The sequence below is a fragment of the Athene noctua genome, chromosome 20 (assembly GCF_965140245.1).
Source record: "Athene noctua chromosome 20, bAthNoc1.hap1.1, whole genome shotgun sequence".
NCBI classification, from domain to species: Eukaryota; Metazoa; Chordata; class Aves; order Strigiformes; family Strigidae; genus Athene; species Athene noctua.
Window position 1 is genome coordinate 2,615,359 of NC_134056.1, and position 27,207 is coordinate 2,642,565.

At 45.9% G+C, this 27,207-nt stretch overlaps 1 protein-coding gene across 5 annotated transcripts; it reads right to left on the minus strand.

The window, feature by feature from the left end:
- Positions 1-39: 39 nt before the first annotated feature.
- GSN (gelsolin) lies at positions 40-26,940 on the minus strand. Of its 5 annotated transcripts, none has more exons than XM_074924135.1 (17): positions 26,890-26,940; positions 12,721-12,922; positions 11,603-11,757; positions 10,321-10,482; positions 9,944-10,093; positions 9,568-9,657; positions 8,488-8,620; positions 7,954-8,042; positions 7,041-7,256; positions 6,091-6,224; positions 5,206-5,296; positions 4,561-4,731; positions 3,241-3,415; positions 2,845-2,969; positions 2,266-2,343; positions 1,523-1,583; positions 40-550 (listed from the first exon to the last, which is right to left on the minus strand). In XM_074924135.1, the coding sequence occupies exons 2-17, from the start codon at positions 12,911-12,913 to the stop codon at positions 381-383; spliced, it is 2,193 nt and encodes a 730-aa protein (XP_074780236.1). In that variant the 5' UTR covers positions 12,914-12,922; positions 26,890-26,940; the 3' UTR covers positions 40-380. The 5 variants fall into 5 exon arrangements, with proteins under 5 accessions (XP_074780236.1, XP_074780237.1, XP_074780235.1 ...); XM_074924136.1 differs by lacking the exon at positions 26,890-26,940 and adding an exon at positions 26,541-26,634; XM_074924134.1 differs by lacking the exon at positions 26,890-26,940 and adding an exon at positions 26,138-26,193.
- Between the last annotated feature and the right edge of the window lie 267 nt (positions 26,941-27,207).

A 27,207-nucleotide genomic window follows, 5' to 3' on the forward strand; every position in this document is an offset into this window, starting at 1 on the left:
TGGTAAAAAGCAGACGTGCAGAAGATGGCACAACAAAGGTTTCATTTTCTGAAGTGTATTTGTTTCAAGCAAGTTCAAATGTGGATCTACAGGTTCTGTTTAATGTTTTCTTCTTCGTAACAAACCCCACCATTTCTACTCTTCACATATTCCGTACAAGCTTTATTGTATTAAATATAATCAAAGCAAGGAGTAGGGTCAATGACTGGTCATGATTGTTTTCAGTAATTATTGCACAGCTAATTGGCTATTAACATCATTGCCCTGTTAACATGCATCCTGCAGGAGGAAGTAGCTCTTGAAGGCAGTGAAGGCACTAAACTTGCTCCATTTAAAAAAAAAAAAAAAAACAAAAAACACCACAAGAAAAAAACCTGTTATCAGACATCCACGTCTGCCATGGCTCTCTGCAGGGGATCCACCGCCCAGTAGTCGTCATCCCAGCCCAGGAACCAGCCCGAGAAGGTGGGTGGTTCAAAGCCCTGCTTGACCACTGTCACCGGGGTTCTCCTGTCCCGGCTGGCCGGGTCCGTCTCGATGTACCGTTTCGCTGAAAACACACAGGTAGAAGGAAGTAAGAGTCTCGGGGAGCAACACCTGGAGCAGCTCCAGTGTAGCTAAATGGCTGCTAGAGATACAATTGCAGATTGTTCATTTAAATTAAAAACAGAAGTTTTCACTCTGGTTTTATCTACACCTGGTAGAAGACTGGCAGTTTTTTGTAGAGAACTGACATGAGGGTTTGCCACATTATAAATTTGGCAGAAAATAGACCCCCGTGCATTCCAGTTTATCCTCAGAGGGGCTGGGGGCCCTACGTTTAGATTCTGAGCACTACCCCCTCCGTCACCGTTACCTGGTGCGAGATTGTCCCGCTTTACTTCTAAATGTGTACGTTAACAAAAATTTGGGGCAACCTTTGGGATGGAGGTGTGTTTTGGTGTTACAGCGAGATAATAATGACTAAAGTTCACACGAAGAACAGCGTTTTGTCAAAATATGACAGACCATTGGCCCAGGGTAGCAAATACACAGCTTGTCAGTCGCGTGACTCCATCTCTGCCGTGATTCAGAGCCTGGCCGTGGAGCTGTCGCTCTGCTCCCCCCTCCGTGCTCTTTTGGAGGCAGCATCGTCCAGGGGACCACCCTGGGACAGAGCCCTTGCACAGCAGTTGTGCTCCACCCTGGAAGCTTCTTCAATGTTACACAATGTGTGAACAATGCCATGCCTTTAACACAGCTTTGACTTCTAAGTCACCTCCAGTAATTATTCCACAGGGCTGTGAAACTGTGAGACAGGGGCAGGCTCCTCTGCTGGGACAGTGCTCTGCAGCGGCGGGGAACGCTGCCCCTCTGTGCTCAGCTTGGGGATACTCCTCTCCCCAGAGATGGAATTGCTCACTGAGCACAACATTGAATTTTGTTGGGGTTAAGGTATGTTCCTCAGTATATTAAATTGCCTTACGATCAGATAGTGGGAAAAGAGGAAACAGTTAGTTCCGAGAGGAAAATGTGACATTACCAGATTTCAAAGCCTCAGTCTTTTCTTCTTCTTGGGCATCTTTCCCAATCCATACAAAGACCTAAAGATAAAAACCCATATGAATTATTTCAGCCAACAATCAATCTCTTTATGAAAGAAAGGAGAATTGAGACACGGTCTCAGTGAACAGTGTGACAAGAACATCCTCGTGTTGGTGTGCCTGGATTGGTGACCTACGTGACTAAAGCCATTGCCAGATAACAAGAAGCCTTCCGACTGCATTTTATCTACAAAAACATCTAGAGGCAGAAATTACACACTAGCTTAACATCAGGAAAAATTAGCAGATGTTTTAACATTTTTACACAGAACATACAAAATTAATCTCTTAAGTTGCCTTTTGGCTGATTTGTGCAATTATTGAAAAATAACAGAAAATGTGTCAGCATCTTGAACTGCCAACTCCTAACAGTGGTTCAACGTCCCTCCAGCCGGGACGAGGGTGCTGCCCACGAGACATTTACAGGTGGGGCAGCCTGTATGACACACAACAGCCCCTTTCCAACAGCCCTTAAACTGACAAAGGAGCAGCAGGACACCAACTCCTCTCACGTTCCAGGTGTAAGTTCTCCCCCACGTCACTAGAGAAGTGATTTGTCCTCAGGCCTGAAGACGAGAGGACTAGAATACAACAACTCTTCCTGCTGTTGTCATCGGGGTCTCAATCCACAGCCAATTTGCATATTCTTTGCTCCTCTCTTCAGCGGGTAGATGTGACATACCTGATCCCACGTGTCGAGGAGCATAACATCATCTGTAGCGAGGTCATCCTGAGTCAGATCTCCAGGAACTTCTTCAATCTGGAAAACATAAAGTTAGGATGAACACAAACTTCCAAGTGCCATTTTACCTTTACAGGAGAAACCCAGTTCAGAGGCTGTAGTTTCCCCTCTGGTTGGTGAGGTGTGTGAAGCTGGACGCTGGCAGCTTCCGTCACAGACGGGCGCTCGGACCACAGAACACACAAGCAGCCTCCACCTAGAGAACTGTCTTTCACTCGTGCCCGAGGCTTGTCATGCTGCCTCCTTCTACTTGATTCACGAGCTAAAATCTGAGGGGTCTGAATGCTCGTTGTTAACCAGGGGAGGACCAGTTTGCTGCTTCAGAAAGTTGCTGTGCTGACACCAGCGCAACAGAACTAGCTGCTGTCTGCAGAAAAACGGTGCCCATGTTTCCTTGCAGAGGCAGCACCGCCGAGGAAGAGAAGGTGTAACAGCCTGTGGCTGGCTCAGAGCAGACCAGGACTGGGTTTCTCTCAGCTCTGTCAGATGTGGAACTACTTGACTTTCTTTGATACTCACAGTGAAGCGTCCACTCTTGTTGGAGCATGCAAAAAGACGAGGGGGGTGAGCATCCATCTTCTTGTCCTTCAGCCGGGGAGAAGTACGGTAAGGAGCTTTTCCACCCAAAGCTGCCCAGAAATTCTCTGAAAAAAGAGACACCAATGCTTCAACTATTCATGGCAATTGCAGTGGCAAGATGGTTTGGGGAGGACTTGAAGCACTATTCTATGTCAGAAAGTCCCAAAGGGCTACAAACATGAGCGTGTGGTTAAATGTAACAAAGATACTTTGGAGAAGCCTCTCTGTGCCTCTGCCCACATTTCCTTGTCGTGGGAGAGAAAATATCCATGAAATAATCACTGAGAACGTGCAGCTACACAGAAACGTGCTCGGGCTCCGCTGTGCCTCCCTCACCTGGCTCTCTGCCCTCGGAGACCTGTACTGGGCGAGCTCCCAGTATCTTCAGCAGCTCCTGTGCACCCGATTTCTCGGTATCGCTGGCTCCTTGGCCAACCCAGAGGAAAGCAGCAGAGGGGGTTTTCAGGACAAAGGCGTCATTGGAGTTCAGCTGGCTGGCAGTAGGATCCAGCTGAAAAGAACGAACATTGCAGGTGTCAAGTGTAATCGTCCTTTACACAGAGCCCGTTATTTCAAAATAAAAATCAGTACCTGTCATTGAATAAACTGCGAACAAGATAGAAGCATGTAAGGTTATAAGGTATGGTGTGGATTTGCCCATGTCTGAGCAATGAGTTAATCATGCGAGGAGAGTAAATAAACATGTGATTTGTGTGTAATCTACAGATACATATGGCCTAGGGCAAGATTGGCCAGATCTGTCATTTTGCCAGTCTTCATGGTTATGACAAAAGGAAAATTTTTCACAAGGTGAACAATCACCCACTGGAATAATCTCCCCAGGGAAGTGGTGGATTCCCCAGCACTGGACACTTCTACGATTCAGCTGGGCAGGGTGCTGGCCCATCTTGTCTAGACGGTGCTTTTGCCAAGCAAGGTTGAACCAGATGATCCCTGAGGTCCCTTCCAACCTGGGATTCGATGATTCTGTGAGATTTAAAAACTCGTTGGGGAAACCACTGTAGAGCAGCACCTCTGTTGCTGAGGCTGATCACCCATTAGAGTAATTTCCTCAACAAGGACGTGCCACCCTGAAGCTAGAAACTTGGGGAGTTGCTGCAGACACAAACCAGTGCTCCTGCCTCCCCTGGAGATGCTGACAGGGGTTAGTCTCTCTTGTTGCACAGAGGGTTTTTTTGTGTGTGTGGTGGGTTGTTTTTTGTTTTTTGTTTTTGTTTTTTTCAAAGGAGTGGGGTTTTTAACCCACATCCTGGCACAAGTTCTATTTGCATACAGAGTATTCAGCACTTTCTGTCTTCAGCACTTGTCACACAGGCTTAGAACAAGTCACAATGGCCAGATCCTAATGGTTTTCAACAGTTTGGAAAGTATCATAGTATGCAGGATGCAGCACCTCGTGGGGACTTAAAAGAAAATGGCTTCAACGGATTCAAGGTGAGATTTATAAACGGATTACAAAATAACAATTATCACTACTTATCCCCAGGAAAAGAGGAATCTTTCCATAGTTTGTAAAGTTTTTAAAGTGTGTTCCAGTTTACATCAAAAAGCTCAGTTTGGCCCTCGTTGTGTTCAAAGGGCTGGCGTGCCCGTCGCAGCCTGTGTGGACGATGTGGCAGCTGACTCTCCACGTACCTCTACAGCTCTGGTTGCTCCCGAGGTGCTGGAGCGGACCTGGAACAGCCGCGTTGGGGCAGGGGCTGTCTGGCCTCCTTCCCTCGAGGTCCCGCCCTTGTAAACAATCAAGGGCTTTCCACCAAACATGCTCATCAGGTGAGGTGGCTCTTTTCCTTGCACTACTCGTTTCTAGGGAAATAGAAACCTGCTGTCAGTTTTAAGCTGTTGCTGAAGAGTAGCACAAGATACACTAGAAATGGTCTTTACAACCATCATTCCAGCTGGGATACTCATGAGGCACCCAGGTGGTCACAGAGAACAGCTATTGCCTCCTGCACAAAACCAGACCCATTAAACTGAGCTCTCAGGATTGCCATTCCCTTTGGACTGGCGAGTGATCCACTGGCACAAAGGTAACAAGTAACAGCTGTAAAAACCCTCCTGTCTCATACAGGCCACTGGGAAAACTTCCTTGTGTAACTTCTGGAGCGTTGGCTGGGCACAAAACTGCTCCACAACACCTACAGCGAGGCTGGAGGCTGTCACTACACCACTGGGTTTCTCCACTGCCAATTGGTATCACATAAAAAAAATATACACTTATAATTTATTCTCATAGCATTGGGGTTTTTTGGTTGGTTGGGTGGGTTTGGGTTTTTTTACCTGCACAGGGCTGCCTCCCAGCTCCTCATCCAGCTGTACTGTGAGGAACGCAGAGGTCGCAATTTCATCTTGAGTGGAGTCAGCACCCTGCCTGAAAGATGAGGCAACGCTGGAGGTTTATTTTCAGCCCTTTCCCCCGACACACCCCCCCTTACAGAGATCAGGAAGAGGTAAGGAAAACATTTGTTACCAAACCTCTGCAGCACTTCATTCACCATGAAGATGAAATTCTTTATCCTATACTGGAACACAGAGATTACATAGGACGATAAGATGTTTTCTAGATAATAAGCACGGATTTTTTTGGTCTCTTCACACTTATCTCCCATTATCTTTCTAGCAGCTAGTTTGAAAACATGCCTGTTGGTGCTGTTACCAGGATCTACACACACAGCCCCTGCTCAGAGTGCATCCACTCTGGCTGCAGTTAGACAGCTTCCCAGTGCCCTCTCTGCTGGCTGACGAGCAGGAAGACAAGTGCTGTGAGCTGCCTGCTGAAAAACTCCTCTCTAAGGGCAGGCTCCGGGAACAGTCACAAGCCACCAGCCAAAGTGACAGAGTATCAAAAGTTTATTACAGTGGTCTTGAACTCTGCAGCAAGAAACAGAGCTTGATTCAAAGAAGGGAGTAACTACTAATGGGGGGTGGAAAAAAGAAAAAAAAAAAAACCTAGCACAGTAATTCCCCCTATTGTCCCACTTCAAACAAAACATTTCAAATCTCTGGTGTTGTTTTGTTTGCAAGGGAATGTTATTCAGGGTGAAATTTTATCCCCTAAGGATCCTCTGTAAGTGGGAGCCGGCAGCGATCCATTTTCGACGATGTGGACTCTCAGCCCCACCCAGGCCCAGTGTTTCCTGACTCGCACCAGGAAAACTTTCTTACCAAGTGTAAATAATCTGTCCCTGTTTTCCAGCATGCTGGTAATTGTACAGGATAATGTAGCTATCCCCGCCGTAGAACTGCCCATACGTCGAAGGATCCACTGGCACTTTCTCTGAGCCTTCTATTCTCCAAATCTAGAAAAGGAGAGGAGCAGAACCAGCCCGAGTTCAGCGAGACAGCAGAGTAAGCAGACTCTCCTGGCAGAGCTGTTCCATTTTCTGCCCAAACCCAGGCTCCCAGCACTTGCAGTCCTGCAGCCCCGCCTGCTGGGGACTGTCACGAGGAGCCTGGCACCGCGTCCACAGCCCACAGCCAGGCCCAGCATCACCCTGCCACAAGCTCCCAAACCTTCACCAGAGTCACCAGAACCTCCGGAGAAAACGGAGCAAAAATTGATCCAAAACGGTAAATATCCTTGGTGTGCCGCCCACACAGACACCCATTTTGTACCCTGTGTGATCCTTTCAGTTTCTCTCAGTTAGATGCTCAGGAATAAAGCTTTTAGGCTTACTGGGGACTTTTGAAATGTCTGATGTTGGCTACAATCTCTGTGGGCAAGCCCACTCCACCACTGCTGCCATGCACCAGCGCGTGCATCCTGGTGCATAAGACTGGGGCTCTGAGACACTCACCATCACACGTGTGATGGCAGCAGCTGGAATAACAAGGAGGAGGAGGAATGAGGAAGAAGTCTGGACCCATACTGCTGGGTGAAACATTGCCCCCAGGGAAATTCTGGGGTCCAAATTAACAGCTCATCTACACCACTTAGCTGCAGGGCTCTCAAGACCCTGCTGATACTTCTGGTGTTAAAAATTCTCTCAGCATTCACAAAACTGCAGTGTGGATGACTCTCAGGCCTCCATTGGTCTCACTACTCTTACTAGAATGCCATCAAATAGCAAAGAAAATTCTGGAACCCTTCCCAAAGGGGTTCTGACACTGCTCACCTGTTTCCTGCCAGAGCCATCATCCTCCATGCCGTGCTGGGCAGCCATGGCCTTGGAGGTGTGCAGAGTGGCAGCGTCGAAAGGTACCTGCTCGATCTTGGCAACGTGACCAGAAACATAAGCCTGGCCCAGGCCTTCTGTCTGGTCCTTGTCCCGCCAGTTCTTGAAGAATTGCTTAAACAAAGGCGTCTCACCACTCTCAGGGAGGACTTGGACCTGAAACAGATGAGCCAGCCCATCAGGAGCAGCCGTGCCCCTCGCCCCATGCAGCTCCTGTCAGCTCTCACCCATGCCATAATCCGCAGCCAGCAGCACCTCCAGCTAGTACCATACTGGGCAGGTCTTTTCCAAGAAAAAAAAAAGACACATCACAAAGCATTTGTTTTCTGTCGCTTGTGACCACTAGTTCAAAGGGATTCAAGCCAGTGTTACTCAATCTTTAAGTCTCTGTGTAACTACACCTGGAAGGTCTGTGCTATCACAACCAGCAACACGGATCTCAATATGCTACAGGATGCAGAGTCAGCCTCAGGTGAGTTCCAAGGAAGGCTGAAGGGATACCAAGCCTTTAGAATCATCTCCCTAAGAACAAGAAGGGCAGGTTTAGGTTTATCTACACCTTCTCTTTATTGCTCTTTGGAGAGAGATCATGGAAAAGGTAAAAAAGTACCTGAGAGGAAGAAATGTTAAACACTACTCATGCTGGGGTCAATGCTATTTTAAGGACAGTGTTAGCCCAGGAGCAACACTGCAATATCTCCCTGTAGAAGAGCAGATCATCCAAAACAGGAGCTACTTGAAAGACTGCTAGTGACACGTGAGCCGTGCTCTGGAGCCAGCAGCCTGGGGGGCAGAAGAGTAACCCCAGTGGTGTTACTGGGGTGTTGGCCACAGGTGGGCTGCAGGTCCTTACCTGGGTGTGTTTCGGATAACCCATCTTATCAATGAACTCCGAAGCTGTTTTCAGTGCTGCCTTCTTCTCTTCAGAGTTGGCACTCTTGCCTTTAAGGAAAATAAAGAGAAAAGAGGTCAATTTTCAAAATATTCTGTTTACCGAGAGAAGAGACTGTCCCAGGTAGTTCTACCTTTTACAACAGCAGAAGGGCCCAGCCTTCCAGCTAGACGATACCAAACAGCAAATGATAATTGTTTGATCTCTTTTATGCCTTTCTGTGATGGCTGAGAGCGCACAACTGCCTTTCTACTTATGATCTTAATTCAATTTTTTCTTCCTGGTTGCCAGGACCCTCCCTTTAATTCTCTACACTAAAGGCCCTGTACCTCAGCACCAGACATTTCATTCAGGTGAGAGTGCTTTCCTGAGATTGTTAATGTCACCCGAACCACCAGGTGTACGCTCCCCCACCCAGCTTGAAAGAAACGGGACTGTTAAGTGGATACAGATCCTACACATGCATCAGCAGCTTCACCCACGTCCCTGCGGTACCTTTCCAAACAAAGATCTTCCCATCTGTGCCATGGTCCAGAATGAAGCAGTCGTCTGTGCTCAGGGCTGCCTGGGAGAAGGGGTTCTCATCTGCCACCAGGGAGACTGCCATGTTCCCAGCCCCATTGGAGACCTGTGAGAGCGCAGCGTGGAGATCAGATAAGGCACCTTCTGTTCCCCTCCAGCTTCATGGCGACACTCCAAAACTCAGGGAGTGGAAGGGAAATAAATTTGAATGCACTGGCTGCTTCAGGCACTATTGTTTTTTCAAACAGGATACCTTTGACACAGCAACAGTATGACAAAAGCATTAACACTTGTTCTGAAGATTTCAAGTAGTTCTAGCAAAGCAGATACTGCTGGGAGCAAAGATTGATCCAAAACACTAAATATCCTTGGTGCACAAGCAGCCAAGAGATATCTTGTAAAGCAAATCAGCTGCACTCAAGAACTGGAGGGACAGGCTTGGTACCTGTGAACAGGCCTCCCTGTATCGACAGTCTGGGTTTAATAGTCTGAGGTCCTGTACTTACTAATGGATGAAGGTCCACATTACAAACCATCCTGGCAGACATTCACCACATCATTACCAGAGACTGCTGTAGAGAAGATTCCTCCCCAAAAGTCTTGGACATTCTTCTACACTTACACTAGCTGATGGCAAACGTCACCTTCCAAATCACTGCTTCATCATGTTCACTGGATGTAGGAAGGGGTAGATCCTGGTTCTCAAGCTCACTATTTCTAGCTCTTTCCTGTCATCTTCCTAACACAGTGCCTGATAACACAAAGGAAAACTTTTCCCCATTCATTTCACGCTCCATCTTTCCCTCACAAATTCCTAGAAAGTCCCAGCTGTCTCGCTACAGTCAGCAGTGGTGATAAAGACAATAGAAAGCCTGTGGGTAGGCGGTGTAAGCAGCCAAAGTTCATACATAAAACTTCATATAAAGCTAACGGCAGAGGGAGGCAAAAGTAGGACTACAGAGCAGCTCAGCCCCTCTCTGCTATTCCAGCTCCATCTAATTGCACAAAGACCGCTCCATCCTCCACAAGGTTACGTGTCAGGTTTCTCCCTACCTTGTAGAGCTTAGCCAGCTTTCTATTGGCTGCATCAGTTTTGGTCTCATCAGAAGCTCCTGGTGGCAAACTGGGCTTTGGTCCCAGGACCTGGGAGAGAGAGAAAAAACATTACCAGCCAATCCAAGAGAACCTCTGTTCCCCAGACGCTGAAGGCACAAGAGCAAGTAGAAGAAACCTCTAGATCAACAACGGTGAAAGTATACTCTGATGTCCCAGCGATGCAGAGGACCAAGTCTGTATTAAACGGAGAGTTTTATACCACAAACACTTCATACGCAAAACACACACTACTGAGCCTGTCTACTCATCCCACCCATTCTCCCACATACTGCCCTTCCCACTCCAGCCCAGAGGAATGGACAAAGTGAACAACCTGAAGCATTTCCTCCCGCTCGGACCCTTCCTCCGAAACATAGACCTTGGCGCGACCGTTCCGCTCGTTGTCCCGAATCCCCTTGGCCAGCACAGTGGCCTTCAGCCGTTCTTGGCGGTTGCTGTTGGAGCCACACCACTGAAAGATGTTCTGGGGGAAAAAAATAAAGATCGCGCAGCTGTCAGAGCATAAGAAGCCCCTCTCTGGATGAGATAGCAGTATGCCTGGGACGGAAAGATATTAAAAGATTGGTTAAACAGTGTTTCAGAATGCTCAACACTTCAGATAGCTTCGACAGAGTGGGGAAAAAACTCCTGAAGTGAAGTAACCAGACATCTCCTGCCCCCGTGAGTCTGCTAAACCTGTCTTTTACTTACACTGCCAAGGTCAAGGATGAAACAGTCCCCTGTGTTGAAGCTATCCCAGGTCACGGGCACCTCTGTGGCTCGGACTGTTCGCCTGCCTTTGACCTGCAGAAGCCTCTGCAGAGTTACTTCATTGGGAACCACATGTCTGAAGCCAGAAGCTACGCCACCAGCCTGAGGGAAAACAGAGGAACAATTCACACTTGTGCTGTTGCTTCAGAAAAAATTAAAATCCTACTGATTTGCTATCAGCGAGCAGTTTCTGCCTCTCACAGAAAAGAAGGTCAGCAGCAGCTTGCAGAGAGAGCAAGTCTGCCCAGGCTGGGCTTCTGCAGAGCGTACAGCTGTCGATACACCCCAGCAACCCACCCCCATAGTGTCTAAGGGACACTGGTACAATACAGTCCGAGATCTCCAGATGTGAGGGAGACCACAGTAAGTTGAGGTATTTAGGATTTAATAGCACTAGTGGGGTAGTAGTGTGTATTTCCATATGTATTTTATGTCCTGCCTACCAGAAATTATCCCAACCTCAGCATTCACCTTCTTGGCTGATCAAGAGACACTTGGAATTACTTATCAATGTAAGCAACACGACTCATGTCGGTTATCCTCAAAAAAAGCATAGCCAAACTCAAATTAATGAAAATAACAACAAATGAGTGGTGAATTAGCAAAATAAAAACACTAGGAAAGTCTTAGCCATAAGCAAGCATTTGACCGGGTATCACTGTCGTTGTGACGGTGGATCCCTAACAAACATTGACTTGCTTGACTGTATGTTTTTACTTCTTCTATTCCACTTTACCGCAATGACATGGAAGAGTAACTCCCACTACAGATAATCTACTTTACCAAAACGTTACATATGCTAAGGAGGTGGGTTATGCACAGAAAAAGAGTGGGAAGGTCAAACTCTGTTATGTAAGAGGGGACACATTAAATCCACTGGGTAGGCGTTTCCCATTTACTCAGACTGCTGTTTCTTAAACTTGTTCCAGACATTTGGGACTGTTCTTTCTTCTGCTTCTCGAAGAAAAACAAAACCTTGATTCCTAAAATTTCCTGGGGCTTTGCTTGTGTATTAGTAATTCAGCCAAAGCTCTCCCACTGGGATCTGCTGTTCTCCACCCTGTCAGTTCCAACCCATTGAAAACATCTGGTTGAAAATGGTTTTTAAGCAACTGGAAAAAGGGCAATTCTCATTCTTCTGAGAATTGGGCAGTGGGCAGGATGCCATTTCTTGCAAACCTGTTTCAGCCTGGTAGTATAAAAAGACCCAGGCATCACCTACCTTGTACTTGATGCCAGATTTGAAGTACCCCAGGAAAGTCGAGGACTCATGGCCTTGCACTTCGCGATGCTGAACAGCCTTCCCTTGAAGGTAGTCGTCCAGCTGGACAGTGAATATGGCAGCTGCCCCACGCTCATCTTGAGAGCTTTCATCTCCTGAGAAATTAAAAGGCAACAACTTGGAGGGAATGCAGGGGTTCTGCCTCTACATTTAACTGTGCAGAAACACCACAGAGAAAACAGTTTACTGGGAAGTTTAGTTCCCAGGAAGGTCTGCAGAATAGCTATTTCCAAACTTTTCTAATAATGACCCCCAAGAGCAGTATAAACTGGGTTTTTTTCTGGCAGGTTTACAATACCATCATAACTGCTGCAGCCCCACTGCTTCACAGCTGTCTCTTTGACAGGTGTCATTCACTTTGCTTTTGTCATTTCACCCTGTCCTGGAAGAAAACTTGCTACGGAGCAAACACACAGACAGATGAATCTGAAGGAAGATATTATCAGGTTTTATGAAGGCTGAAGATACTAGTGGGGCACCTTGTCCACAGCAGCTTGCCTCTCTGGAGCTCTCTGGTGTGGAAAACCTATTGACAGATGGCAGATACGACAAGCCACCACGCAAGCAGCTTACACAGCTTTAACTATGATGTTGTCAAAGGCTCTCGGGTTTGCAGGATGTGGAGAAAGCCTTGTCATGGCACTTGGTGACATTTACTGCAAAAAGCCAGTTAGGAGATCTGAACTTCAGGGAGAAAAATACCACTGATTGAGTCAGGAGGATAACAACCGACCTCCAGCCTTCAAATAGAACAGATTTCAGTCAGTCTTTTCATCTGACACCTTATCTTCTCCCTGAGCCTCCAGAGAACAGGACTTATTCTGTCCTCTTGATCAGAACAAAGCAATTTCTAGGTACAAAGATTGCTGTACTCACTATTGCAAAAAACATTTCAAATATTTAAGGTGAGTAGCACTATATGCACCCAAAATTGCATTCTCACTGTACTGCCAGTTCTGCTTTTTATTTCCTTGGGTAACACTGGACAAGGCTGGTGTAGTGAGAGGAAGAGTTCACTCTGGGCTCCCAGTCCAGCAGGGGCAACTCCCAGCACTTACCTAACCAGAAATGCAGGTCGTACTGGAGGTTCCCACTCCGCTGTTTGATGGTGTTCAGCACCACATAGGAATCTCCTGTGAAGAAGTCTCCATACAGGTTTTTTGGCACTGGTACCAAATCAAATTTCTCGATCCTCCAAATCTGAAGGCCAGGTTCCTTCCCAGCCTTCGCAAACTCAGCGTGTTCCACCATGCTGACAGGCTAGGGGCGAGACAGAGAATGTTGTTCAACATGCACAGTACAAGGAAGCGCGTGTTTAAATTACATTGTTTCTGATCTCATAACAAAAGATCAGACAAGTGGAAAGTTTCCTTTTTTCTCTTGCACTGAATTTTGAAGAAAATAAAATAAGTGGGGGGGATCCCTCTCAACTGATCACTGTTAACTGTCGCTTCCAATCAACTCTACTGCTTTATTCCTGACTTACTCTTTCCTAGACTCTCTTTTCTGTTTGTCTACCTCTCTTGATTTTACTCTACATATTTTCTTTACTAATTTACAGCTTTTCAATACAGCACATCAGTGAAAGACTAATCCCCTTGCTGACTGTTCTTTTCCATAAATGCTGCATGACATTCCAGACTGTACGAAATGAACCCCTTTCAACTATGCATGTTGTACAACTTGCATAAACGTTATTTACAGTTTTCCTAAAACCTGCGTGATCTTACTCAGCTCTTTCTGTAAAGTGTTGTGAATATCAAAGACTTAGATAATTAACAGGTTTCTTATATCTCTTCTGTTCTGACATGCTACTTCAGTACTTTTGTGGAACTGCTCCCTTATTACACCAATATACACAACATCCTGTCCTAAGGATATTGCAATTTTGGTTTGATACGTGTTTTGCCATACTTATGCAACGTATTAACAATATGCAATCCATCCTTTTAAGAAACATAATGAACACTTCTCCAGAACTATATTATAATAAGAATTCAGTTTGGTAATACTGAAAGGAAATAAAACATTTCTGTTGTATTGGAAAAGGAAGCTTGTCCGTATATTACAGCCATGCCTTTGAGTGGTATCAGATAACAGGGGAGAAAAAAATTAAAATGTTATATTAGAAGCATCCAGTATTTTGACAAAGAAGATAGTTCACAGTAGCTCATGGACAAAAGTACAATATGCTCAGCTTTCAAGGCAGAAATAAAGAATGTTACAAACTAGAAAGCAAAATAGCAAGTTAGCTATCAAAGTGATTCCTAAACTGAAATCAGATATCAAAGATGGAAAACAATGAACTTTATCATCATGATTCCAGCCAGCCTGACTTCATTTCTCCCAAATTCCCACTATAAAATTGAACAAACTCCTTACGAAGAGTTAAAAGAGAGCAAGAGAGCGTGACTCTTTTAAGTAATTGAAAAAGGTAAGTTTTTCAGTGTCTAATTGTGATGTTAATCACTTACCACAGCTGAAAGCACAACAGCTGCTGTAACAACATATCCAAGCCCTGCAACAGACATGGAGCTAACACAGTTCAGCTTCAGAGCCACTGTGCAAAAAATGGTGAGAAAAATATAACTGAAGTCCTGTTTGCCCATTTCTAACAGCAAATGGGCTTCTCCAGTCTTCCGCAAAAGCTGTAGGGTGTCCCAGCTCCCTCCTCCTCTCGCTGCTAGTGAAAATGAACTGCAGAAGCCAATCTTTTATCTGGAACAAACACACCCACTCCCTCTGCAGTATAGGGGCGTAACATGTTTGTGCAAACAGTCCACTTGGAAGTCTCAGAGACTCCTTCAACCATTTACAGACACTTAATCCCAGCAGGCCATAACTCAAGACAATATGCTATCCATTACAGCCAACCGTTCAATTACGTTCAAACAAGCCAAATAGCTAGTCATAAGGCCAGTAAGAGAGGAAGAAATTAAGAGACATCGGCAACAGAAGCAACATTTTGTCAGCTGAAAACTGCAAATAAATGGAAAGTTGATGAGACGCAGAGGAACAGAAAGGCTGTTCCAGATGGCGAGGGCTGCAGAGAAAGAGATTTTGGAAATGAGAACAGAGAAGCACTGAGAGGATACAGCTGAATAACCTGAGGATGGAGGGAATGTGCTCTCATCTCTCTGAACTTGACAGAGGAGCAAGACACAGAATTCAGCACGTGCTTTGTGTGTCTCGCACCTGAATGCAATCTCCACAGTGGCTATTATCAGAGTAATACACTCTGGAGGGGTGTGAGATGGACCAATTATATATCAGCTCATGCGTTAGCAAAAGGGCAGTAGTAGTCTGGTAGGTGACAGAACAAGCGCTAATTCAGTAATTTCCCAACAAAATATTACTGAGGGTGTAGGTAGATCCCGTGACAGGAATGTTAACAGCCATCAAACCTATCCACAGTTCAATGGAGTGAAACATGCTGATGGTAGCACACCAATGATCCACCACCAGCAAAGAGCTTGTTCTTCCAATCATCTCGCGCTTCAACAAACCAATCGACCACATTTTCCAGGTGTTGGCAGTAAATGAACTGCGCAGGACACCTCCTACAGTGGCACCCCAGGCACAGAGCAGCCTCGTGCTCTCACCAGAGCGTGCAATGGCTCCCGGAGTGTCTGTGACACAGCATCTGCCCCCGCCACCCAGGGGATGCCTAGAGACCTGCCTCAGCCGTGCTCTCTGGGATGTGGCTATGAACACCCATCTGGGAAGGCCAAACAAGATTCCTAGGAGGAACGTAATTAATGCCTACATGTGGCTGTGCTGCTGGTTACTCCTTTCTTTCTACCCAGGGATGAATTATTGAGAGTCCGAGGTTGTCACTTTCAGAACCTCACAAAGGATGCTTAAAAAAAGGGGCCAAATCCTCCACCCACAAAAGTCTACAACAAAACTTCCACGAGGGAAAGACCAGACCCACTTTATCTGTGCTTTCTCCACTCTTCATGAGAATATTTTCTTCTTCTCTCTCTCATTAGAACTCTCTGCTTCGCTGTCGTTCAAACTGATGCATTTTGGTTTGAAATGTCACCTTGGCAAACTCCGATTTACTTAATGTACCTTTGAAAATGTCACTGGAAATTCTCAAAATTAAATACGTAATAAAAACAATGTCTTAGTCTTGCTGGTATTTCTGATCTCTGTGAAGGAACTTCAGAGTGTCAGAGGTCTAAGACCCACCAAAAAAAAAAAAAAAAAATGCTGGAATGCTGACTCCAAGGAAGCCAGCTGGGAAAGGCTTCTGCAGCTGCAGCATACCCAAACCAGGATGACCGGCTTGCATAACGTTAGAAAGAGATGGGTCCCTTCCAAATGGAAAAATACTTTGGACTTTTTATTAATAAATACCTGTATAGTGCCACACTTGTGCAGGCTTCACAGACTGAAGGTGAAAAGACCTAGGATAATTCTTTGTTAGCATCCCGGTTTAGGATATATCCTAATCTGCAGACACATGCTCATGAGCATATATGATATTTTGCAAAAACAATTTAGTTGGTCTTCTAATTAACTTGGCATTTTCTAAGTTTTGCCCTCAGTCCAAGCTTGCATTGCCAATTAATTGCAGAATGTAAATAAAGGCAAAAGAGGCAAAGAGGGCTACAATGAGTAATTTTTACCGAAGAACACTATAATATACAATTTAATCTGAAGCGTGTCAGAAGGGAGTTAAGTGTAATATACTCCAACAGCTGGTATGGTTTATCACTGCTGTCACCAAATGTTGCGTTGTTAAATCAAGCCAGAGAAATCTGAGCTCTGGATGTTTTACTGAGGGCATACGCCAGATGAGATTGCCAGGACCCTACCGAAAAGGATGTCCTGTTGGAGACATGGGAAAAAGGCAAATTTCAAGCTGATGTTAATAAAATGGTTCATCTTAGTCACTGAAAGGGTCCTATGCAGAGCCAACATCTTATGCAAAGGAAAGTTATTTAAGGAAAAGAAAGAAAGGGCTTGGAATACAGGCTTTCAGTGCAGATGGATCATCTAAACAACAGTTGGCTGCATAGTGATAAAAACAAGAACTTAAGAAAAGTCCAATGATTTGAGCAAACAGTGGAATCCAGATGTGCACTCACGACAGGCCTAGCTGAGAGCGCCATGTGATGGAGACTGGCCTACAGAAACAGCTCCCAGTACCCTGTTCACTGCACACTGCGTGGGATGGGGTACGTGAGGGAAGCTGACACTGTGCAAACGTCTGCAGCTGGCTCACAGACCGACGGCAGAATTTAGTGTTAAATTATTTTCCTGAGGCTGGAAGCTGCTTGCTTCAGAGGAAAGGCCAGAAAAGTCCGGGAGACCACGCGGTCTTCTGCTCAGCAAACGTGACATTCCTGCCCCGCTGTGCATCCTCTCTGTTGGTGCGGGTGGGAGCCCTGGCAGCTGATGCTTCCACCACCTCCGAGACAGGACTCGGTAGTTTCCTCTCCTGGTATCCAATCCAAAACACCTTTCTTATTTCAATTCTGCAACTTGTAATAAACAGTCCTCTGCCTCCCTTCCTAAATAGTTCCATTTATGCTCTTTACATTCATCTCTGTGGCTGTGCCTCCCACTCATCTGCCACAGAGTCACTCCACGCCCTCATAAATTGATGCTATCAGCACTTTTGTCATTTGTCTTTACTCCCCCCTGCATTTGTTTCTGCCAAGAAGGTGCCCAGTTCCGCATTGCTCAATGTGGCCCACACTGAAAGGAAAGTCCTGTTCCCTTCAAGAAAAACCTGTGGACACAGAGCCCAGAATCTCTTACTCTCATCACACTGCAAAGTCCATTACAGGGAGTAATTAATGCCTAGTTTCTCCACATCAAATATACTGTCACATCTTCACACCTACCACCATCTAAAGCATCTAATCTAAAACATCACTATCTAAAGTATCTTTCTACGAGGCAGTATCATCCAATACTGACAGGGGGAAAAATATCTTTACTCTGTTAGGCTCCAGTCTGATCCTGACTCAACCTCAAACATTCAGAGCAGCTTTACCAAAGCTGAAGGAATGCACACACTCAACCAAGACATCCTCTGACTTCTGGTGTTGCCAGAGTATTTCAGAACGCAAAATGCAGAACACAGTAAGGATAATAGTTTAACAGGTTTTAAATTAATTATTAAAACAAGACTAAATACAATGGAATGGGTGTAAATATTTAGCAGCCAGTTCCTCCATATGTCACAGCAAATATTAGCTTACAGGGCTTTCCTCACAACACTGTACTCTGATGTTTCTAAGACCATAAAGAGCCCACATGTTTAAGCCATTCAGTGACGCTTCTGGATGGTTTTTTCTGGATACTTATTGAAGATGGGCAATCAGAAAAGAAGAGGTGGAAAATTACTGGTAAAAATAGTGGGTGAAGAAAGAAACAAGTGCAGTGGTTCCTTTAAATAAACTCAGCTGTAAAGGGATCTATCTTACAAAGGAAAGAGATATTTTAAGTGAGTATTTATATGAAACAGAGAAATCCAGAAGTCTGATCACTACATTAACAGAACTCTCATTTAAAGAGAGTGCTGGTGAGAGTTTTGTCTCACAAAGCACCAGAGACAACTCTGTCTCCTTCACATGTGAAAAACCACTCTTCAACAGTTTACTCTCCTTGCAGATTTTATTTAGTAACTGACTACTTAAAAGATAAAAATGAGCATAACATTTTTTTGGAGTTACAGTTAATTTGTGCCAATTCTCACATGTATATACCCACAAATATACTAAAGACTTAACCTGCACAGGGCTGCTCAGGAAAGCTGGGCTGAATTAGATGAGACTGTGAAGTAAGTGGTGGTAGGCCAGATCACCATGTGGTTGTTCTCATTTACAGCCCCAGCGCCTAGTACGTGATAGGTTCAGTTAACTTGTCTAAACTTGCTGTATAAACAAAGCCCACACCGGAAGGTCTGCAGCCAACATGATATTACACCACAGAGTATCTAAACCACCTGCTGCTTACTTCGGGAACAATTTCTGCATTTGTAGGTGGCAAAGGCAGTATTTTTTATTTTAAAGGATAATACTTACAAGTGTATCAAAATAACTTGCAAATACAGATTGAATTTCTAAAATATGGGGAGAACAGTAAATCTTAGTAGAGTCTGTACCCATCATGCTGCAAAAATGCTTCTCGTGCACCAATCCTTCTTGTACCTTGGGGGCAAACAGTTGCACTTCACCAAACTAATTCTCTCTTTCCCTCTATTTATTTGCCAAAAATCGCCTGGAGAATATGGACTGCTCCAAAGAAATAGTGATATATTTCATCAGGAAAAGAAAGACTCCCTTGTCTCACAGCATTCCAGCCCTCCTATATCAACTGCCAGAAGTATTAAATCCCCACTGTATTTCTGCTGCAACAACAGGAAAACCATAAGTCACTGTGTTTTGCAAGTGGCAAAGCCGTATAATCCTACTAGTAGGATCAATCCCAATGAAATCAGCAGGTTGCACTTGTGGCAGTAACACTCCCAGACTATGAGCTGCATTCTCCAGATCACTGTCTGAAATAATGACACTGAAGAGATCAAACGTACCCCAAATAGTTATTTGCTTGCTTCGGGTTTAGTTATTTCTACACTTTGAAGTGAATCTATCTATACTTTCTGACTACCTGCACAGCCTTTTCTCTCTGATCCTTTGCTGGCCCATGAAAACTCTGATGAATTTACAAAGATTGTGAGAGTGAACACTACAGAATCATTTAAGTTCTGACAATAAAAAACTCAAGACATGATGCTGCATAAAACGGAGAAAGGAAGACCATTCAGCATAGTATTAACAGCTGATGAGAGTGCATACTGAAAATGGAAATATTTGTCTATTCCTTATAGCCTCCTTGCCAAAACAGTATATATATTAAGACAAACTCCTCAGTAAACCACTGAAAATAAATCTGGCAGGACTTCAGCATTGTTGCCAAGGTGACAGGCATTGAAAAATACCTAAAATGATAAATTACATCTGTTTTCAGTCTCCAGCCAGCCCTGAATTCATATACACATAAAACTAAAAACAACCCCTTTCCTTCCATCCCTTGAAAAAGCCAATAACAAAGTTTATTTGGGACAAGAAAAAAACTGGCATGGAAGAGCCTCCTCCCACCCTGTGGTGACTCCATAAACTATTCCAGTTCTCTATATGAGGAGCAGCACAGTTAATGGTATTCCTAGCAGCTACATCTTAACAGACGCAGCCAGCCACAAATTCAAAAAATTCAAACAGGCATTGTCCCTTCAGCAGCTTCCCCCTTCATTTAAAACATGCATCTGATTCCAAGGAGAAGTCAGATAAACAGTCCCGGACACAAAGTATAGCATTATCTGTGCAACTGGCAAAGTAGGTTTTTGCATTCAGAAGTTAAAATTCCTACTAAACCACTTTAACAAATTAGAAGAGCCAGATGATTTGACTATTGTTCATTTTTTCCAGCTGTTTGTTTGCATTATGAGTCATGTCAGCTCTATTCTGGTCTCTCTTACCTTTTGAATATGATCCACTTAGTAAACACAGAGTTCAGCCCAACGCACCAAGGCTGAAAACTTACATACAAAAGCCCGAGTTTCTTCTCGGTTGCACTGATGTAAATCGGGAAGATTTTTACTTACAGGGGAGAAACTTTTGGAGAATATACAGGCCTCCCATCCGAAACACACCCAGAGGAAAATCTGCTGATACAATCAACTGTTTAAAAGCCCTACCTTAAGAGCATAGGTGAGAGCTGAATCATGCACTTAAATACACACAGCACAGATAAGTATGGATCGGTGAAAACCACTGACTTCTTTCATCCAGCTGCGAGCAAAAATGAACCCTGAAATATACTCAAACACAAATCATTGTTCAGTGCTGAAAACATGTCTTAAAGGGGTGCTTATGTAACCTGTAAAACATAATCCAGTACGTTAAAACATGACTACAACCCCATATTACGTCCCATAGGAGAGATCTGGTGGTGACAGCCAAAACACATTAATGGAGGCAGGGAAGACATGCTTGTGGTCAGCTGCAGGGAAATGACACAGATGTTCTCCCTCCAGTCACCAGGTCCTGACTCCGTATGGGGGAAATGATCTGCAACTTTATGCAAACTCTTCTTCTCCTGAGAACTAGCCAATACATTCCTCTGTAGTACAGAAGCCTGTTCAATCCATTATCCATAACCCAAAGAGCAGAGCAATATATTATTACTGAAGAAAAAGGGCTGGAAACCAGAAGAGGTGGCCTAAAACAAGACCAAAAGGGAAGCATGAAACACGGCCCTGCACTGCAAATGTAGCATCAGACAGAGGCAACTCGGCGAAAGGACTTACAATGAGCCACTGCTACACGTACAGCAAGGATTAGAGAAGTACATGCAACACGAGGGTGAGTAAAAATCAAGCAGATGAAATTCTGTCTTACGCCACACCGACGCAGCACAGCACAGCCAGCCCACCACGGGGCCTCGCTGTGCCACAGCCACGGCACGGAAGCTCTCCCCAGGGAGCTCCTGCCTTCCAAATCACCTCCACGCTGAACTTACCTTTCCATCTCCAACATCCACATGAGACACGAAGCAACTCAGAATTAACAGAAATTAGTTTACTTAATATACGTTCAAATTCAAGGTGCTGCTTCTAGAGCAGAGGCAACGATCAGAACAGGAGGCATGGCTGAGAGTCACAGCTGCTGTAAGTTTTGGGTACCTGTGTTTACCTGCTGACAGGTAAAAGACTAACCTAGTGCTACGCTCAACAAGCTTCCCCCAGCCCGGCACCCCACACAAGGGCAGGCAGCTCTGCACTCAGGAGACAGGACTCCCCCCCCATTTCACACAAAGTGGCTTTCTTCACAAATACCCACTTCCAAGTGAACCAACATGGAGACATACAGCGGTATTAGAGTTCCCCTTTCCATTTTGCTGTTATGTCTCCTAACATATGCAGGTGCAGCTGCTGCACTAATGACTCTGGCTTGAAGAGGCACACCTTCTCATGAAGGCTGTTTTCTAGCCCCAAAACCAGCTGCCACCACAGCCTTGGCAGCAGGAGCACCGGCCCCTGTCCCCCTGCACACAGCCGCAAGAGGGCAATGCTATGAATAGACATGCCCAAATACTCCCCTCCTCATAGCAACATGTTTGCAGCTCTTCCTCTGGTGATTAACAGAGAAGGTTTATTTTATTTTTAACAGGATTCAGGCTTCGGTGTTGAGGAACCACAAGCATTCTCAAAGCAGCCTGAAAGAAGAGAAAGTCCTAATGGTGATAGCTCTCAGCACAGCAGCCTCCATCCAGCCCAAAAGATCTTGGGATGATTCATTTCCTCCAGTGTTTTAAAGACACTGTTTTGAATTGTAGCTGTATTTTTACTGTGTGTGGAAACATTCAGTAAATAACATATGTTTAAACTTTGGGTTTGGATGGCATCCCACTGACTGACTAGCTCCTAATACAGACAAACAGTTGTTCCTCCTTCTCCCAATTGTGCTGGGACATCAGCTGACATCAGTTCCAGCTCTCCAGGTTCCCACTGGGAGGTGAATGAGGGACAAAAAAAAGAAGAGGGGGAAGGCCAAAACACTCAGCCTGTAGTCAGAAAAGAACACTTTGAAACAGGTAAAAGGGAAAAAAAAAAAATCTTCAGAGTCCATATCATCTAACTCTTCCACTCAGTCACCATCACATCCCGAATTTTGATCAAAAACCACCAAAACCTGACAACCTGATTTGAACGGTGCAGTTACTCGCAAATCCCAGTCCACCCCAAATCAGGGAAAAACAAATAGAGAAACTAAAATAAAGGTTATTCTCCAGAGGGAAGTGTGAACAGGCAGAAATCCCCAGAATACCAACCAAATCAACCACTCCAACGTCAGCTGCGTGTCAGTGACCCAGCACGGCTATTCCAGTCTGGCATTTTCAGGCTGCCAAGCACCACAAAGCACCCAGGAAAAACCTGCTGGAGCTCTATTTAACCTCACAAATGCATCATGAGTGGATAATCAGAGATAAAAACCCAGTGACCCTGTCAAGAGTCAAATGCTTACTGTTAAAGGCTGCTACTTCTTTTCCAAACTTCTCTGACCGTGCTTTCCTTCCCTGAGCAGGTGTGAAATCCTGAAAGCTGACATCGTATGAACACTGTCTGACCTGATTTCACCTGTGATGGGATTTAACAGTGACATACAATCGGGCAGCAATCTTCCAGTGCCCCGGATACACACCCAGATCAGCAGGCTACGTACTCAGAGTGTCTCTGTACCGCGATGGACGTAACAGGACCTGTGCTGCCGCAAGAGAAGCGTTCAGGGCTGGGATCAGGCAAGTGTAGCTGTATCTGGAGGGTATGAACATACCATACATGCACAAAAGGAGTCACCTAGCAGTGTGTCAAACAGCTAATAAGAGGCCTGATGAATCCACTCTGGCAATCCTTTTGCTACCAGGGAGCTGAAGACTGTAGGATGTAATGTAAATACTGGAAACTGGCCAACATCTGTGACTTCTTGGGAAGCAGAGATGAGGAAGAGGCATATATCCTCTGCACTCCAGGCCCGCTGCATACAACGTCTGTTCAGACAGTCCTACTGCCAGTTCATTTATCTTTATTCCTCTTAAAAAAAAATAAATCTGAATGCAACCTTCAATTCAGGTCTCAACTGCCAAAATTGATAGACCAGAGAAAAACTGCCCATGGATTTCTGCGTTTTCTTCCTCTGCCTAAATATCTGCTGTGAGCTGCCTCAGAGACAAGATACTGATGAGCCAGTGCGGCGCTTGAGGACTCTGACTGCACTGCCTTTTCACACTACCATTGTTTTGTGGAGCCTCCTGCAGAAAAATACTTCACAAACTGACAAAACACAGTTTTAGACTCAAGAGCTGTGCACTATCCCCACCTAGGGAGTTTGTGTCGGATATGGGAAAAAATAGTTCCAGCGTGGCTGGCTTACAGCTGAGAACTCCAGCAAGTTTATTGCTTTTATGGGAAAAGAATTAATCATCCAGAGCATTTCTTTCCAACCCCCTTAGTCTTCTTAGTGTCTGAAGTGATTAATTAATGATTAAGAGCCTGAAAAGACAAGGACTTGAACAAATGGTGTGAGAAGTAGAACAAATGACATGACAGAGGTACACAAAGAGGTAAGCAGCACAAAAGAAACCTGAGGTTTTCTTCTTAATGTAAAACCTCAGTGACCTCTGAAAGCCACTGCAGGAGACATCTTTTGAGTCTTGACTTTAGAAGGATTCAAAAGAGACTACAAGTGAACATAAAAATAACAATATATACAATTTTCTTTTCAGTTTAAAATTTTAAATTTAAACCAATTACCTGGCTAGTGAATCAGACAACCACTAATCAACAGAAAAAACACACAATTGGAACTGACAAATTGCCCATATCAATATTTTCTGCCTTTTCATGAAAAAAATTTGATAGCAGTCAGGCAGAGACATATTCAGAACTCAATTATTCACACAGCAATTCCTAAGTGCTGTGAAAGAGAACAAAAAACGAAAAAAAAGCAGCTGCTTCTTCCTAGAGAGTAGTTATTGTGCCCAAGCTACTTTATATCTGTGTTTAACCATGTTCTGCCTTACTGCAACCAATCTGGAACTTGATCACTTCAGCTCATATTAAAAAAAAAAAAAAAAAAAAAAAGAAAAAAAGGAAAAAAAAATGTTTCTTTTGGTGCCAGGATTCCAAAGCAGAACTGGGAAAGGGTTGGTTGGTGAAGCTGCATATTCCTTTCCAACATCCTCTTCAACATACATGCTACTCTGTAACACTAACGTCTGAGACTGGAATTAAAATGGAAATCTTGTATTTGTAAAGCGAGTTGAAAGCAGATCTAAATCCCGAGTAGCAAAATACATCACCATGCTATTTTAAGAATAGTTTAGTTCCCATCAGGACTCTGTAAAACATCCAACCTACAAAAGTTATTTTATCTGAACTTGGGGTGGGGGGAAGCACTGGCTCAGTACGGGTCTTTGAAAACATCTCGCTGCTGCTTCTTGTCCTGTAGGAAGGCTCTTACCTTTTCTCTTCCACAGAAGCAGCACTTAGCAGCACTGCTGGCCACACTACGAACTCAGTTAAGTGGTTGAAGCACTCACAAAAGTATATAAAGTATCTCCAAAAACTGCCTTGTAATGGAACATGGGCCGCCAGTCTTTCAGCCGGCGCTGGCAGCGATCCCCTCGGTAACATTATCAGAACCGTGAAGCTCGATTGCGGAATGCGATCTGACATTCCTGCTTCGGTTATGAAAGGAACAAATTCACAAACGTGTTGGATTTGTGCCTGCAAAATCAAAGTTGAAACCAGCAGTAGCATTTTTGCTTTGTCACCCTTTATACACTCAGAAACGGCCAAAGATTGATGGCTGGTTCAATTACCCCAGTGTTTTCCCCATAGCATTGGAATTTCATCCAGCTGGAGAAAGCCTCCACTCTTCTGAGAGCAGGAGATATTCTCCTGGGGACGCTGCAGGTACTCAGTTCTCACTCAAATAAATTGTTATCTAAACACTCAGACAACCACTGCAAAATCCCGCCCTGTATTTAAACACTTAAGAAGTTCACCATCCACCTATATCACAGATGAGGTGTAACTACAATTCCTGCCTTATCTTCACGTTGAATCCTAATGAAATCCACGGAGCTAGACTTCTCACTGCTCCAGCAAGTCAGCCCTGTGGTGACGGGGCTGTTGATGGTACAGATAAACGAATGCTGACACCCAGGGCTGGTGCCTAAGTGCAGCGGACAGCATCTTCAGGCTCTGCTCTGGAGGGGAACAACAGTGCTCAACTGCCAAAAGTCACAAAGACAAACCTGAGAAAAACTGCCCATGGATTTCTCCATTCTCAGAGTTCAATCCAGAGCATGAACGCACACCCGTTCAGCGCGGGATGGGCAGGGAGGTGGCTGCAACGCCAGCAGCAGCCATCCTGAGGAGCAGAGTTAAACAGGACTGACTTCTGCTTCTGCTAGTGGAATAGGTTAAACATCCAACTCTCACCGCTCTGTAGTAGGGACTACGGAACATACTCGCTCATGGACAAGATGAGAGAAACCAGTTGCAATAGCCAAGGTTGTGCGAGACCTATTCCTCGGTACTCAGGTTTCGCTTCATTTCCCTGGACAGGCGTTATACAATATTCTGTAAAACAGTTTGAGAAACCTAAAGGATGAGAGATGTTTAAGGAGCCCCCACCCCCATTTGACTCCAGAGGAGGACACCCTAAGCTGAGCCATGCCATACCCCAGCAAAGGAAATTTTCTGTTGCTGATCAACTTGCATCATGCAGAAAGTTGGTAGTGGAAAATGGAAATTGTAATGATCAGTAAGAAAAATAAGAGACTTTAAGGGGAAACAATGCCAGTATCATCCTTGTTAGCAAAGTCGATTTTTAACATCCAAAAGCAAATAACATTCAAAGCAGTTTTATTCAAAGAGGATCTACTTACTAATGAGGCCTCCTTGAAACAAGTCATCCCCATAACTTTTTTTTTTTTTAAACACTCTTCCTAGGAAACATTTTAAATACGTTTTAAATGTCTACATTTTTCCAATTTCTATTCAAATAGAGCTTTCAAACATTCTTCCCCCAGGCAAAGAACAAAATAACCAACACCACCCCCCCACACTGTTCCCATCACGGAAAGGCCTGGCCCCGTTTTTACCGGGGACAGGCCGCCCCCCAAGCGCGGCGGGAGCGGGGGGGGGGCCCGGGCGCCGCCAGCCCCCAGCCCGGCCCCGCACAGGTGCCTCCTCCGGCCCAGCCCCGCCGCCCTGAGACGGCCTGGCCCTTCCTTCCTCGGGGGGATGGCACCCCCCCACTCTCCGACCTCACCGGGCGGGTTAACGCACCGCGCCGAGCTCTCGGCAGGACGGTAACTCCTACACCCGAGGCACCGCAAAGTTTGTGGCGTTGCGCTGATGGAAGTCGCGGCCGCCCGGTCACGCAGCCCCGCCGCCCTCCTCGCTGATGCCGCAAAAAACGCACCGAGCCGGGACCCAGGCGCCCGCCTCCCTCCTGCGAGGGGCGGACAGCCTCGTCCCCCCGTACCCCCCCCGCGCCTCCCGCAGCCGCCCCGCGCCCCCTCGGCGAGATGTGGCGGCTCTTCCCCTCAGCCCGGGCGTGCGGCAGGCGGAGGGGTCTCGGGGAGGCGCCTCCCCGCCTCGGGGCCCCCTCAGCCCCCGGGGCCCGGCAGCCTACCTGGTGCTGGCGCTGGCGGCGCTGAGGCAGCTGCCGGCGGCGGGGCCGGGCGGGGCCGGGCCGGGCGGGGCCGCCCCGGGGGGGCGGGACGCGGCGCGCCCCCGCCCCGCCGCCAGGGGGCGCGGCCGCCGGTAACGGCCGGTAACGGCGGGCGGGCCCCGGCCCGGCCCCGCCGAAAAAGACACCGGTGCGTGCCTCGGCCTGCCCCAGCCCCGCGGCCACCATCTTGTTACACGCGGGTGAGCTCAGCCCCCCTCTCCCCGCACGGCCCGCTCTCCCCGGCCTCGGTGGTGTGCCCGCCGCCGCGGAGCCCCCCCT